Raw genomic sequence first — 14,562 nt, 5'->3', positions numbered from 1 at the left:
AAGTTTATTACCTGGCTCAGCAGACAGGACAAGGAAATAAGGTGGATTCAAGAGGTGTTAGATAAGTCCAAACACTTGTTGGGGCAGCCAACACTGGTGGCTGCCAAAATAGATAAGGACAGCCACGATTGTTCAAACCACTTAGAGTAGCTCGAGATAAGTTGAGATCAGGTGCCCCCAACATATTATATAACAAGAGCTACCTTTAATCAATTAAAATAGTCCAGAGCTATTAGTTGCTTTGACAATTGTTGCAGCAGTGACTACAACAGACAATCACCACTTACCTTGAAAGAGTATTAGTAGTTACCTCCCAGATGCATGTCACAATATTGAGTGATGTTATAACAGCACATTCAGAATATTGATTAATACAATATCTTGAAGATACGCCTATACATGTATATATATATATTTATATAAGTATGCATTTACTGTACCAAACTCCACATCTATATATCTGGAATATAAACAAATCTTCAAGATAAATAGTTGTGAAAAAACAAGTTCATTACCCGCCTGCACTCAATTCAATTACTTTGTTTTGGTTCCTCGGACCAAAACAAAAGTACATAGTCCAAATAAAAACATGATCAGATCTTTAGATTAAAAAACAAATCAATACAATATGTATACAACTGGCATAAGATCTTGGTTACTCACTTAAAACTAAAAATATCTCCCTAATAGGACTAAGATCAAGGGCCATAATAGCGTGTTTTAGGGAATCGCCATTAAGGAATCGCAAAATGCCATGCAGGTAGGAATCTCAATATTTTTTGCGATTCCTAAATATTCCTTAATTATGAATCGCAAATTGCGATTCGCAATTAAGGAATACCTTCCCATACATTCCTATGGGCGAGGAGGCCCAAAGGAATGAATAGCGATTGCTCCCACAATTTGCGAGTCACCAAGAGGCACTCGCAAATTGCGGGCGCAATTTCAAGGGTGCCAGGGTTCCAAATGGACACCCTATTGCACCCCTGAAATGTGTATGTGTGCACATGTGGCGCACATACATGCCCTAAGGGCATGAATGTGTGCCACATATCACTAAAAAAAAAGCAAAAAAGTGCTTTTTTAAAGGAAATCGCTAATTACCACCAACTTGAAGTTGGTCGTAATTAGCGAATCCTTAAAGCTAAAGTGCACTTTCTTTGTGCTATTTACATTGCATTTAAGTAAACGCAATTTGCGATCCCTTAAATTCAAGAGCAAAATAAGGAATTGCAATTTTGCGATTCCTTATTTTGCTAGAAGGTTTCAACTTACCGACATTGCTCCCTGCCAAATAGCGATCGCAAACGATGAAATTCTGCGAATTTCAGCGTTAGCGCTCACTATTTGGCCACCTACATCTGTCTCCAAGTGATAAATACCTCAAGAAAAAAAAACGTTAAAATAGGCTTAAAATGGGTCCGCTATGCCATCTGGAAAGTCGAAGGATTTGCAAAATAAGGTATCAAATGGCGCTAACTGACATAGAAACACTTAAAGTGTGTAGTGCAAATACCATTGTGATACATAATGGTTATTTTAGGATCTAATTGTCATGACACACATACATCATAAAAGTTCAATAAAATACTTATTAAATCAATATCCATCAAAAGCAGCCAGCTAAAAGTATACATCCAAAGTAAAAAGTTATATGAGAAAAAATTGTGGAAGAGGTGTGGCGCAGCGGCCAAGGTGCCTGACTCCAGACCACTGGGTTCATTGTTCGATCCCTGGCACCAGCCGCAAGTTAGCCCAGAACCACGTGAGTCTGGGCAATAGCCCGCTTAATCTTCCCGAACGACCCCAGCGCTGGGACACCTCTTCCGGATGCACTTTAAAAATGCTTGTATCTTATTTCAATTCGCAATATCAGAAAGTCATACTATAAAATCATTGTTTTCCTATACTGTAAAACTTTACACAAATAAATTGCAACAGAGTAATAGATAGATAATGAAGGTAACATTTGCAGTTACAAAAATCGATTCCTCAATTCCTTGAAAAAAATACTAAAAAACAGAGAATGTATAGTGCTCAGAGTAGATATATTGTCACACGGACATTTAGATAAACTTTTGGACCAGTCATTCTGGGATGGAAATGTCACTGAAAGGTGAACCCTGTCCAATCTAGGCAGGTCAGGACAAACTTATGTTGGGCGCTGTAAACAAACATTAAGGGGGCCGATAACGATGCAGTCGGAAACAGCTCTGACCATTGGTCAGAGCCTTTCTAACCGAATCATAATCATCTGGTCGGATTCCTTTACGATCGACACATTATGATGGAGTAGGTCGGAAAGGAATGCGGCAGGTAATTCAGACTGGCTTCCAATGGTCTCAAAGAGCCCGTCCACCAGTCGGAATTCTTTCAGTAATCCTAAGGGCGGCGCTTTCCGCCAGAGGGATTATGATGTCGGGTGGAGACAGCCGTTCTGTTCTGGCCTTCAAAAACAGAAAGGCTGTTGGACCTCGACTTTAGGGGCTCCCAGCAGGTCCCCCAAGGATGCATGGCTTCCGGTTGTAGGCCGAGGGGGCACCTATGGTGCCCCCCTGTTGACCTCTGCACCCCGTGGCAGTTCATCCCTGCCACCGGGTGCAGGAATAAACTGCACCTTGCATGTTTACAATAGGAGCATGCATGCAAATATAGGAGTATGACCGAGCAGTGTTCGGTCACCTCCTATTTAGGAAACCCCGCCTGACATCGTAATGAGGCCCTAAATAATGTTGTAAGGATGAAGTAGATAGGTCGTATGGCGGTTTATCTTGATTGTGCTGGCGCTGCCTCCAGGGACCCGGAGACAGCACCAGCACAAGTTGTACAAACTGCAGACGAGCAGGTTACGTGCTGCCAGACGCCCGTTGAAGCCCACACGAGGGTTTCAAGAGGTATTCTTAAACCTCAACTTAGAGTGTACATAATATAGCCACTCCTGGTGGACAAGACTGAATTGCTCCTGTCCCAAACTCTAGGTCCTGAAGAAATCCCCATGACCCCGTGGGGGCAACATAGAGGACTGAAACATGTCGACCATTACATTAGACCACTAAAGTGCAGAGGACTCATAATAGGTTCTTCTCTGCACACCTCTCACCATTTTAATAGCCTCCCCATACACCTAACCATACACCTAACAGAATAAAGTCTATTCCTAGGAAGTATGAGGTGCTTTTTAAATCACATCACGTTCTTAATCACATCCATGCACTTATTTCTGTTCGCTACTGTATAAACCAATGGTTCCCTCCAGGTGGAGGCAGCATACCAACAAGAGACCCAATGATGAAGCTGTCACGTACAAGATAAAAGGCGGAGAATCAAGATAAACCGCCATACGACCTATCTACGTGAATGAGGGTTTTTTAAGTACTCTGAGAGTACTGACGGATAGAACGATCTGGACCCTGGTAGCAGGTACAAGTGATCCATTCCCCTTTGATTATGAATGACTTAAAGGAAGCAAAATGGATCATTCCTTCTTCTAACTCCCCTCCCCCCTTGATTGAGACGACTTAAGGATAAAGTAACCAGAGACATTTGGTTCCTAAGTAAGGTTGAAATAATTCAATAGTCAACCTAGCTTTTTCAAACAATGTGAAACACATCTTGTTTAGTTCTTTCCTTGATATGGAATGCAAAGTTTCAGGGGATTCAAAGAATTCTGGAGGGCCCGAATCTGAACAGACATGTTTGCCATTTTTTAGCCAGGGTAAATAATGGAATGCTGTCAGATCAAGGCAATCCATGACTACCGTACGATTTAAAAGCATGTCTGGACTAATCCACACTTTGTGCCACAAATGAATAGGACGCACTCGTGCTGTATCAGCTAAGAACGGCATCTCCAATTCCGAATGACACACCTGGTACGAACAGCTCTGACAAAAGAGATCTAAAAAAATAATTCTCCACAATTTGTAAGGAGGTCAAATAGCAGAATCTCCATAGCTCGGCCTGTATAATGCAGTTGATATACAGTTGGACTTATATATAGTCTGTATTTCTTTAACCAGCTAATTGCCAAGTTTGTGGGCAAACATAGTCAAGGCAGCAATTGATTTTACAAAGTAAAGTTTCCTTGCTTTAATAGTAACCTTCCTTCACTGACTCTGTGAGAACAGACCCCTAGATATGAAAACGAAGGAGTAAAACTCATTTTAGTGTTTTTATCAAAGAGGAACCGACATTTTAAGGAGCACTTCCCACATTTCATTACAAATGTCTTGCTCAGATTTGTAGTTAAACCCAAGTACTGCATGAACTCTGAAAAAGGAAATCAAAAGACTTTGTAGGGCCATGGGGGTGTGGACCATAAGTACAGATTCGTCCGCTTAGAGGATGGCTGGGACCGGTCGCTGTCCTATTTGGGAGAGGTCCTTGCATCCTTCAGCCAACATGTCGCCCAAGTTGTTGATATAAAGGTTAAACAAGGAGGAGCCACAGACACACCACTGCCTAACTCCCCTCTCCATGATGAAAGATGCCTCCACTCTCAACTAGACCTTTCCTCTCCTTGGCTACTGGGTACAGTATGGTTCTCACACACTCCCACTCTGTCTCTTACAGTCCCACATTCTAGTGACTACACTCCGACTAGCAATTATTTTCTGGCTCAGATTTCATACTCATTGTATGATGGATAGAATGACACTTGCAAAGTGACCCTTATCCAAGTGACTTTGGTAAATGGAGAGTGAAGACAAGTGGTTGGGTTGCAGGTACTGCAGGGTGGTTTTTGTGTGTAAGCTTGTCACCCTACCATTGGTTTGCTGGAGGTCGCTCCCAGGATACAAAGATGTGAAGAGCTGGCTTCTGCAATATGGCCAGACTCTCTGAATGACATGCTGTGCTGGGTTGTACTTCAGAGAAGTAATTTCAGTGTAAAGACGAGCTACCAATAGCTCCCGAGCTACCTGTTGCAGAACCCTAGGGTAAATATCAAACAAACTTTGATTCAACATCTACGATCGCCTTCTGTGTATCCCTTCTTCTGGAGTAATTAGAAAAGTTCAGACAGTGTAGTTAAAACACAGAATCTATCATAGTAGCCACCAAAGCCACATTGGTTGCCACATTGCTCAAAATAAAGTCATAATACTTCAGAAGACTTGCATTTGGCCACACATTGCTTATTCACAAGGCATATATACATAAGAATGGAGAAGTGGGGATAAGTGTGGAGAACTGTGGCTCAATGGTTAGAGCGGCAGATCCTGAAGCAGAGATCTAGCCCGGGACCAGGGTACAATTCCCCGCATCGGCGGGTCTTGGGCTCAAAATTCCACGGACCTGATAATTCTCGCCTCGGTGCCTATTCCAACCATGGAGTCCCACTCTGTAACTCTGGGCAATAGCTTGCTTAATCTCCACAACGGCCCCCACAACGCTAAGGATGCCTGGCCTCCACCTTGGGGGTGCCCAGGAGTGGACGCCTCACAGGGAAAGCCAGGATGGGTTCCAATAGCCCGCTTAATCTTCCCGAACGACCCCAGCGCTGGGACACCTCTTCCGGATGCACTTTAAAAATGCTTGTATCTTATTTCAATTCGCAATATCAGAAAGTCATACTATAAAATCATTGTTTTCCTATACTGTAAAACTTTACACAAATAAATTGCAACAGAGTAATAGATAGATAATGAAGGTAACATTTGCAGTTACAAAAATCGATTCCTCAATTCCTTGAAAAAAATACTAAAAAACAGAGAATGTATAGTGCTCAGAGTAGATATATTGTCACACGGACATTTAGATAAACTTTTGGACCAGTCATTCTGGGATGGAAATGTCACTGAAAGGTGAACCCTGTCCAATCTAGGCAGGTCAGGACAAACTTATGTTGGGCGCTGTAAACAAACATTAAGGGGGCCGATAACGATGCAGTCGGAAACAGCTCTGACCATTGGTCAGAGCCTTTCTAACCGAATCATAATCATCTGGTCGGATTCCTTTACGATCGACACATTATGATGGAGTAGGTCGGAAAGGAATGCGGCAGGTAATTCAGATTGGCTTCCAATGGTCTCAAAGAGCCCGTCCACCAGTCGGAATTCTTTCAGTAATCCTAAGGGCGGCGCTTTCCGCCAGAGGGATTATGATGTCGGGTGGAGACAGCCGTTCTGTTCTGGCCTTCAAAAACAGAAAGGCTGTTGGACCTCGACTTTAGGGGCTCCCAGCAGGTCCCCCAAGGATGCATGGCTTCCGGTTGTAGGCCGAGGGGGCACCTATGGTGCCCCCCTGTTGACCTCTGCACCCCGTGGCAGTTCATCCCTGCCACCGGGTGCAGGAATAAACTGCACCTCGCATGTTTACAATAGGAGCATGCATGCAAATATAGGAGTATGACCGAGCAGTGTTCGGTCACCTCCTATTTAGGAAACCCCGCCTGACATCGTAATGAGGCCCTAAATAATGTTGTAAGGATGAAGTAGATAGGTCGTATGGCGGTTTATCTTGATTGTGCTGGCGCTGCCTCCAGGGACCCGGAGACAGCGCCAGCACAAGTTGTACAAACTGCAGACGAGCAGGTTACGTGCTGCCAGACGCCCGTTGAAGCCCACACGAGGGTTTCAAGAGGTATTCTTAAACCTCAACTTAGAGTGTACATAATATAGCCACTCCTGGTGGACAAGACTGAATTGCTCCTGTCCCAAACTCTAGGTCCTGAAGAAATCCCCATGACCCCGTGGGGGCAACATAGAGGACTGAAACATGTCGACCATTACATTAGACCACTAAAGTGCAGAGGACTCATAATAGGTTCTTCTCTGCACACCTCTCACCATTTTAATAGCCTCCCCATACACCTAACCATACACCTAACAGAATAAAGTCTATTCCTAGGAAGTATGAGGTGCTTTTTAAATCACATCACGTTCTTAATCACATCCATGCACTTATTTCTGTTCGCTACTGTATAAACCAATGGTTCCCTCCAGGTGGAGGCAGCATACCAACAAGAGACCCAATGATGAAGCTGTCACGTACAAGATAAAAGGCGGAGAATCAAGATAAACCGCCATACGACCTATCTACGTGAATGAGGGTTTTTTAAGTACTCTGAGAGTACTGACGGATAGAACGATCTGGACCCTGGTAGCAGGTACAAGTGATCCATTCCCCTTTGATTATGAATGACTTAAAGGAAGCAAAATGGATCATTCCTTCTTCTAACTCCCCTCCCCCCTTGATTGAGACGACTTAAGGATAAAGTAACCAGAGACATTTGGTTCCTAAGTAAGGTTGAAATAATTCAATAGTCAACCTAGCTTTTTCAAACAATGTGAAACACATCTTGTTTAGTTCTTTCCTTGATATGGAATGCAAAGTTTCAGGGGATTCAAAGAATTCTGGGGGGCCCGAATCTGAACAGACATGTTTGCCATTTTTTAGCCAGGGTAAATAATGGAATGCTGTCAGATCAAGGCAATCCATGACTACCGTACGATTTAAAAGCATGTCTGGACTAATCCACACTTTGTGCCACAAATGAATAGGACGCACTCGTGCTGTATCAGCTAAGAACGGCATCTCCAATTCCGAATGACACACCTGGTACGAACAGCTCTGACAAAAGAGATCTAAAAAAATAATTCTCCACAATTTGTAAGGAGGTCAAATAGCAGAATCTCCATAGCTCGGCCTGTATAATGCAGTTGATATACAGTTGGACTTATATATAGTCTGTATTTCTTTAACCAGCTAATTGCCAAGTTTGTGGGCAAACATAGTCAAGGCAGCAATTGATTTTACAAAGTAAAGTTTCCTTGCTTTAATAGTAACCTTCCTTCACTGACTCTGTGAGAACAGACCCCTAGATATGAAAACGAAGGAGTAAAACTCATTTTAGTGTTTTTATCAAAGAGGAACCGACATTTTAAGGAGCACTTCCCACATTTCATTACAAATGTCTTGCTCAGATTTGTAGTTAAACCCAAGTACTGCATGAACTCTGAAAAAGGAAATCAAAAGACTTTGTAGGGCCATGGGGGTGTGGACCATAAGTACAGATTCGTCCGCTTAGAGGATGGCTGGGACCGGTCGCTGTCCTATTTGGGAGAGGTCCTTGCATCCTTCAGCCAACATGTCGCCCAAGTTGTTGATATAAAGGTTAAACAAGGAGGAGCCACAGACACACCACTGCCTAACTCCCCTCTCCATGATGAAAGATGCCTCCACTCTCAACTAGACCTTTCCTCTCCTTGGCTACTGGGTACAGTATGGTTCTCACACACTCCCACTCTGTCTCTTACAGTCCCACATTCTAGTGACTACACTCCGACTAGCAATTATTTTCTGGCTCAGATTTCATACTCATTGTATGATGGATAGAATGACACTTGCAAAGTGACCCTTATCCAAGTGACTTTGGTAAATGGAGAGTGAAGACAAGTGGTTGGGTTGCAGGTACTGCAGGGTGGTTTTTGTGTGTAAGCTTGTCACCCTACCATTGGTTTGCTGGAGGTCGCTCCCAGGATACAAAGATGTGAAGAGCTGGCTGCTGCAATATGGCCAGACTCTCTGAATGACATGCTGTGCTGGGTTGTACTTCAGAGAAGTAATTTCAGTGTAAAGACGAGCTACCAATAGCTCCCGAGCTACCTGTTGCAGAACCCTAGGGTAAATATCAAACAAACTTTGATTCAACATCTACGATCGCCTTCTGTGTATCCCTTCTTCTGGAGTAATTAGAAAAGTTCAGACAGTGTAGTTAAAACACAGAATCTATCATAGTAGCCACCAAAGCCACATTGGTTGCCACATTGCTCAAAATAAAGTCATAATACTTCAGAAGACTTGCATTTGGCCACACATTGCTTATTCACAAGGCATATATACATAAGAATGGAGAAGTGGGGATAAGTGTGGAGAACTGTGGCTCAATGGTTAGAGCGGCAGATCCTGAAGCAGAGATCTAGCCCGGGACCAGGGTACAATTCCCCGCCTCGGCGGGTCTTGGGCTCAAAATTCCACGGACCTGATAATTCTCGCCTCGGTGCCTATTCCAACCATGGAGTCCCACTCTGTAACTCTGGGCAATAGCTTGCTTAATCTCCACAACGGCCCCCACAACGCTAAGGATGCCTGGCCTCCACCTTGGGGGTGCCCAGGAGTGGACGCCTCACAGGGAAAGCCAGGATGGGTTCCACAGCGGTATTCCTACAACTGCCTTGAGACCCTTGCGGGTGAGTAGTGCTCTATACAAGTATCAATTTACATTTATAAGAATGAGTATACCTCATTTCACCCCATCTCTTAATTAAATCTCAAGAATAAAGCACTCACAAACATCCTAAGCAATCGTCTTATTTTGGTTACTGAGACACTCCACATCTGATCAGTCTGGCTTTCTGCCGAATAAATCAAAAAAGCTAATCTATCACTAGAATGTCATCATTAAGGTCTTTATTTAATCTAGTTCATAACGGGTCATGTCGTAGTCCACTCATTTGAAGCCAAAGAGATACTTGGCTTAGTTGAAGGTTCTTTCATGTTTAACATTTAAGCACAAATGGCTTTTGGACAAGAATATCTTTCTAGGATTAAATTACTTTATAAGAGCCTTTAGTCAGGCTCAGAGCCAAATGAGGTCTCTTACAACCATTTTGAGGCATAAAACAGGGATGCATGTTAATCCAATTATTGTTTGCCAGGATGTTAGAGCCATTTGGAAGTCGGAATAGGAGGGATAGGGAGGATATGGGATTTAGATGGTGTGAAGCATGGGACGATAGGATGATATCCCTACATGATCCTTGTATGTAGTTTACCGCAATAGACTTCTTTCCATCTTCATGGTGTACAGTAAATTCTCAGGCTGTAGGAACAATTGAACAATTCTAGTATTGTTCCCACTGAATGGATGGATACCAACATTGCAGAACTCTGTTATTGCTTTGATACCACAAAGTATGCATTCAGCAAAGGAAGTGCTTTCATTTTTAACAAACTGCGAGTGGCGAGTCTGAGAACTTCATACTAGATCTCACCAGCAGTGACTTACTGATTTACCCTTCAATCTCTTTTGCTTGACTCACATTACCCAGGCAGTTTGCCAGTATCTGAAGAGAAGGTAATATTCCCTCCACTGAGCACTAACGAATACCTGGTTGTTTACAGCGATCACTGGCAAGAGATGCATCCTACTAAACATCTGCTTTCAGCATTTTACTACTGGTCTGCAGAAATGTAACTAAATATGAAAGGAAAAGCTTTTAGCAGATGGATTAGCAAGTTGTATCTTCATTCAAATTTAAGGATCAGCCCCTTAGGGTACCTAGTTTGTACCTTTTAAGTGCTTTACCTTTCAGTTGTATTGCTGTTAGAATGGGATGTCATATATGAGAAATGTATGTTCTCTAAGGAAGGGCTAACTGTGTTTGCCTAGCTACCAAACATAAGCAAGATTCGTGCTCACCTGTTTTCAGTTGGTCCAGAATTTTCATGACGCCTTTCAGCTGGTCCTCATAACTGTTGGCTTGTTTTATCGCCGCTTCTTGTTTGTACTCAATCTCCTTCAGGATCATTCTGTGCTCCTGGTCCAGACGTACTCCCTGGGCTTTGAAATCATCAATTTCTTTTTTAATCTGGTGAGCAAATGAGAAAGCAAGCCATGTCCTTAAAGGGATGAGTAGGAGAGGAACAAGGGATGTACAACCCAATAAAGTCTTCATTATACAATAGAACCCTCTCTCTCAGACATGTGAAGTGATGCCAGTCTCAAAGCACAAAACTCTATCGAAGATGGATAATATGAGTTTGGATATAAATAGCACACATCATGATTTTTGTTCAATCAAGAATTATACACTGTACAAAAGTTATGCAATTAGGGCAAGCTATTTCTTAAGAGGTACCTTGGGAGCTTGTAAATATGTTAGCAAAAGGGTAGTTCCTTGGTAGGCAAGCATTGGAGATTTTAGCTCTTCTCATCAATCAGTAAAATATTGTCTGTAATGAGATCCGTGTTTTGCCCTGTCTCGTGTCTTGTATGTTTATCTTCTTTCTGGGGTGGTACACGGAATTTAGTGAGTAATGCATTGTTTTGAAATGTTTGTATTTGATTGATAAGGATTCAATACCACTTGTTGTGATGCTGCTTGGCTGCTGCTGTGGGTGATGAATTGAATTTTAACTATACTTGTTCCCTATCCTCATTTCACAGGCCATAAGGAACTCACTGCACACACACCTGGATTCAAGTCCTTCAGTAATCCTTCTTAAATCTGGCTCTTTTCCTCGGATCTCGCTGCTTACTCCTCCCCACAATATTCTGTGTTGACTTTGGCGGTCCTGCAGGTCAGACCTTCTGGGTGTATATGCTTTGTGATCTTCAGGATTTATCCAGATCCCCCATATCATTAAAATGCAGTTCAGCATTAACCATATCAACATCTCCAATGTGCACATCCCAAAGAATTGCTTGGTCAGGGACGTTCAAACAAGCTGTGAAGGCGCATGTCACTGTAGTGTAATTGCTGAAGTCAGGATTGTGAACAGAGCACAAGATTTGCATCTACTGTTACAGGTTAGGATGAACACACTTGTAAACACTGTCTCCAGGACCTGAGTATTAGGCAGTGTAATATAATACCACTCCTTGCCACTGTCAATTTCTCTGGGACACTCGACTCAGACAATATCGGGTTTACCCCATAATTTTGAACGCAAAGATAAAAGACACAGACCTCTGCGATGAGCTGTGGGCAGACGCTGTGAATAACCCATGCTCTTTTCTTAGCTTGAGTGGGACAGAAAATACTCTCCCCTCACCCAAGTTGACCTCCCAGCACACAACCAGCCCACCAAAACAACAGGGCCCTACACAACCCCTGCACACGTTTACCACTTGCTCTAAACAGACACTAGGGGTGATTATGAGTTTGGCAGTCCTCAGCACCAGTGGTCCGACCGCCCTATTTTGAGTGTGGCGGTCGGACCACCGCAGGCCTGCTGCAACCGCAGGGAACCGCCATACCCAGGAGGTGTTGCAGGGTTGTGAGGCAGTAATATGCTGGCTGTGCCATTGCAGCACTGCCAAGAATATTACGAGTTTCCTCACTGCCAGCCTTCTTATGGCGGTGAGCACACCATGAAAAGGCTGACGGTCGAAAAACTAAGGGGGCTCTACAGGACCCCTGGTGCCTCAAGCAATGGGAATGCATGCCAGGGGGGCACATGTTGTGCCCCACTGCATCCATGCACCCCCTTACCTGTATGGCATGGGCTGCAAAGTCCATGCCGTGCAGGAATGGGCTTTGGCGCTCCCATTGCGGTGCCTTTTACAAAGGCACGGCCAATTAACTGACAAAGGGCCGCGCGCCAGACAACAAGAAAACTCGTGATCTGGCAGGCAGCCAGTGGTGGACTTTGGCGCTGTGGGAGCGGGGCAGCGGCATGGCGGTCCCGCTCCCACACCGCCAAAGTCATAATCAGTCCCTAAATGTTTGTGCATTTAGACACATTATTTCCCCTGGAAATGGGGAAAACACAGAATTGGGACCAGGTTTCAAAAGTATTTTTGTTATTTTCCATTCTGGGGGGAAATAACTTTCCATCCTTGGCAATAGGTGCGGGGATACCAAATGAAACAGATGATTCTGTCCATCTGTGTGCCTGTACTATATTAGGGTCTAAATGTGCAGCAGCGCCACGTAGCATAGCCATAGTCTCTATGGACTGATACTTCATTGGGTAGCTTGCACTGATGCACACCCATACTTCGTACACTGTCGGAAGAATCTGGTGTATTTTCTAGGCAGACAGATCCCTGAATACTCTGCAGTGTTTGTACACTCTACTTTATACACGCTAGAAGCGTAAACTTCTAGGTTGCATACACTGTTAGGGATCTCAGTTTAATGATTTGCACTTAACGATTTACATCTATTTTGCTATTCGTACAGCCACCAGGGGGACCCAGGAAATAAAAGCAAGTATCAGTTTATGTCTTTCAATACATATTTGCGTTGGTAAAGATAGGTTTTGATTATGAACACAGTGGTCATATATATGCTGAATATATATTTAGAATAATAAGGGCAGAGTATCCTCGTGCACCTGCCACAATCCAAGGGGGGGATGAGTTACTAGGTGATTCTAAAGAAGCAATGACAAGACTGGAAATACAATTGGATGTCCACGAAAGGCTTGGAGTGCACGGACGAATGTTATTCGCCAGAGGGTACAGAAATTAAATTAGTTATGGTTATATATCTTTCCTAGCAGCAGAATGTAAATTTGTAACCTTTAAAGCACAAGCTGATGGAGACTGTAAAGGAACAACCTGGGTTAGGAGTCAGTTTTTTGCTCCTGGTTGCTGTGGGCCTTCACCAGGTGGTCAGTGGGCTGGCAGCCATGTTTGACCTAAGCATGTAGGGTAGGCAGCAGCAAACACACGAAGGACCTCAGTTAGAGTTCCTAGGAAACAGACAGTCATCCACTTTCTGAAGGAAACCTAAACACAGAACAGAATCTACCAGCAAAGCTTCCTCCACGAGATGATTCCTTTAATGAGGGAAATCAGCCGGAAGTGTCTACCCCGTACTTAAGGTTCCTGACAGAAATCGGAGGATTATCAGTCACCAAATGTAAACCAGGCCTTCTGAGTTGTTACAAAAAGCTGTGAAGTACACGCGGCTAAATATCTTGTAGGACAAGATAACTGGAAGACACACATGCCTCCTTAGCCATGAAGCAATAGGTGTCAATCAATTCCCAATAAAATTCACAGCACAGAGACAGAAATGAAATAGTCCAGAAAGAAATCACATCTTTTTTTGCCTGCAGCATTACCACTGATGAGTTTCTGAATGTATGAATTCTCCATTAGCAGAGGCTGGTAAGCCCCAATTACGTATTGCCTCAAAATAATGATTTTTTTATCGGAATTGTTGTAACTACTGTGGTGCCCTTGGGAGATACATATAGGTGGCATGCTCTAGACATAAAACGTCGACTCACCTCTGCAATCTGCTCCATCAGCCTCTCTGTCTCATTATTCTGCTCATTCACGTAGTTGAAGAGGGCAAAGTTCCTATCTTCCACTGAGAAAAAAGAAGTCAACCTTGGTAGGTGGTAGGCACAAGCATGGAAAGTAGATATAGATTAATGAAAATATCCCTAAAACAGTCAAAATGCATGGAAGTCTAGGTATGTTTGAGCTGCTATGTGTTTTTCTGACACACAGTACTTTCATCTGAGTAGCACAGAATTTAAAAAACGATGGACTGGAATGCTATCCCAAGTGATTGCCAGTGGTTAGACTATCAGATTTCTCCCCTCACCTTTAGTGTATTTTTTGATAAAACCCCAAGTGGTCAAGTGTATGCCTGGGGTGGGTCCCTTGCTCGCTGGCCACACGTTTTGAGCTACACCACACTGATGAGGCCTAGTAACACTGACACTAGTACTGATTTGTATAAGGGTAAAAAGATCCTGGGTGACAGCGCCTTGTTATGGACCAAAGCTTTTAAAAGCTTAAAAGACATGTTTAGAAGAGTTGAGCGCATCTGGAGGGCGGACTATAGAACAGAGCATAAGGCTGCATACAGCATA

At 43.4% G+C, this 14,562-nt stretch overlaps 1 protein-coding gene across 2 annotated transcripts in view; it reads right to left on the bottom strand.

Moving 5' to 3' along the window:
• The window catches only part of LOC147701741 (outer dynein arm-docking complex subunit 1-like), a 235,418-nt gene that overhangs the window by 118,127 nt on the left and 102,729 nt on the right, over positions 1-14,562 (bottom strand). For both annotated transcript variants that reach the window (XM_086930361.1, XM_086930362.1), the window contains exons 10-11: positions 13,969-14,051; positions 10,424-10,592 (exon numbers count right to left, since the gene is read on the bottom strand). In XM_086930361.1, the coding sequence (XP_086786487.1) occupies positions 10,424-10,592; positions 13,969-14,051 (252 nt within the window). The remainder of the gene's footprint in view (positions 1-10,423; positions 10,593-13,968; positions 14,052-14,562) is intronic.

Source organism: Lissotriton vulgaris, chromosome 7 (genome assembly GCF_964263255.1).
Source record: "Lissotriton vulgaris chromosome 7, aLisVul1.2, whole genome shotgun sequence".
NCBI classification, from domain to species: Eukaryota; Metazoa; Chordata; class Amphibia; order Caudata; family Salamandridae; genus Lissotriton; species Lissotriton vulgaris.
This window is presented reverse-complemented; position numbering and strand designations above follow the sequence as displayed.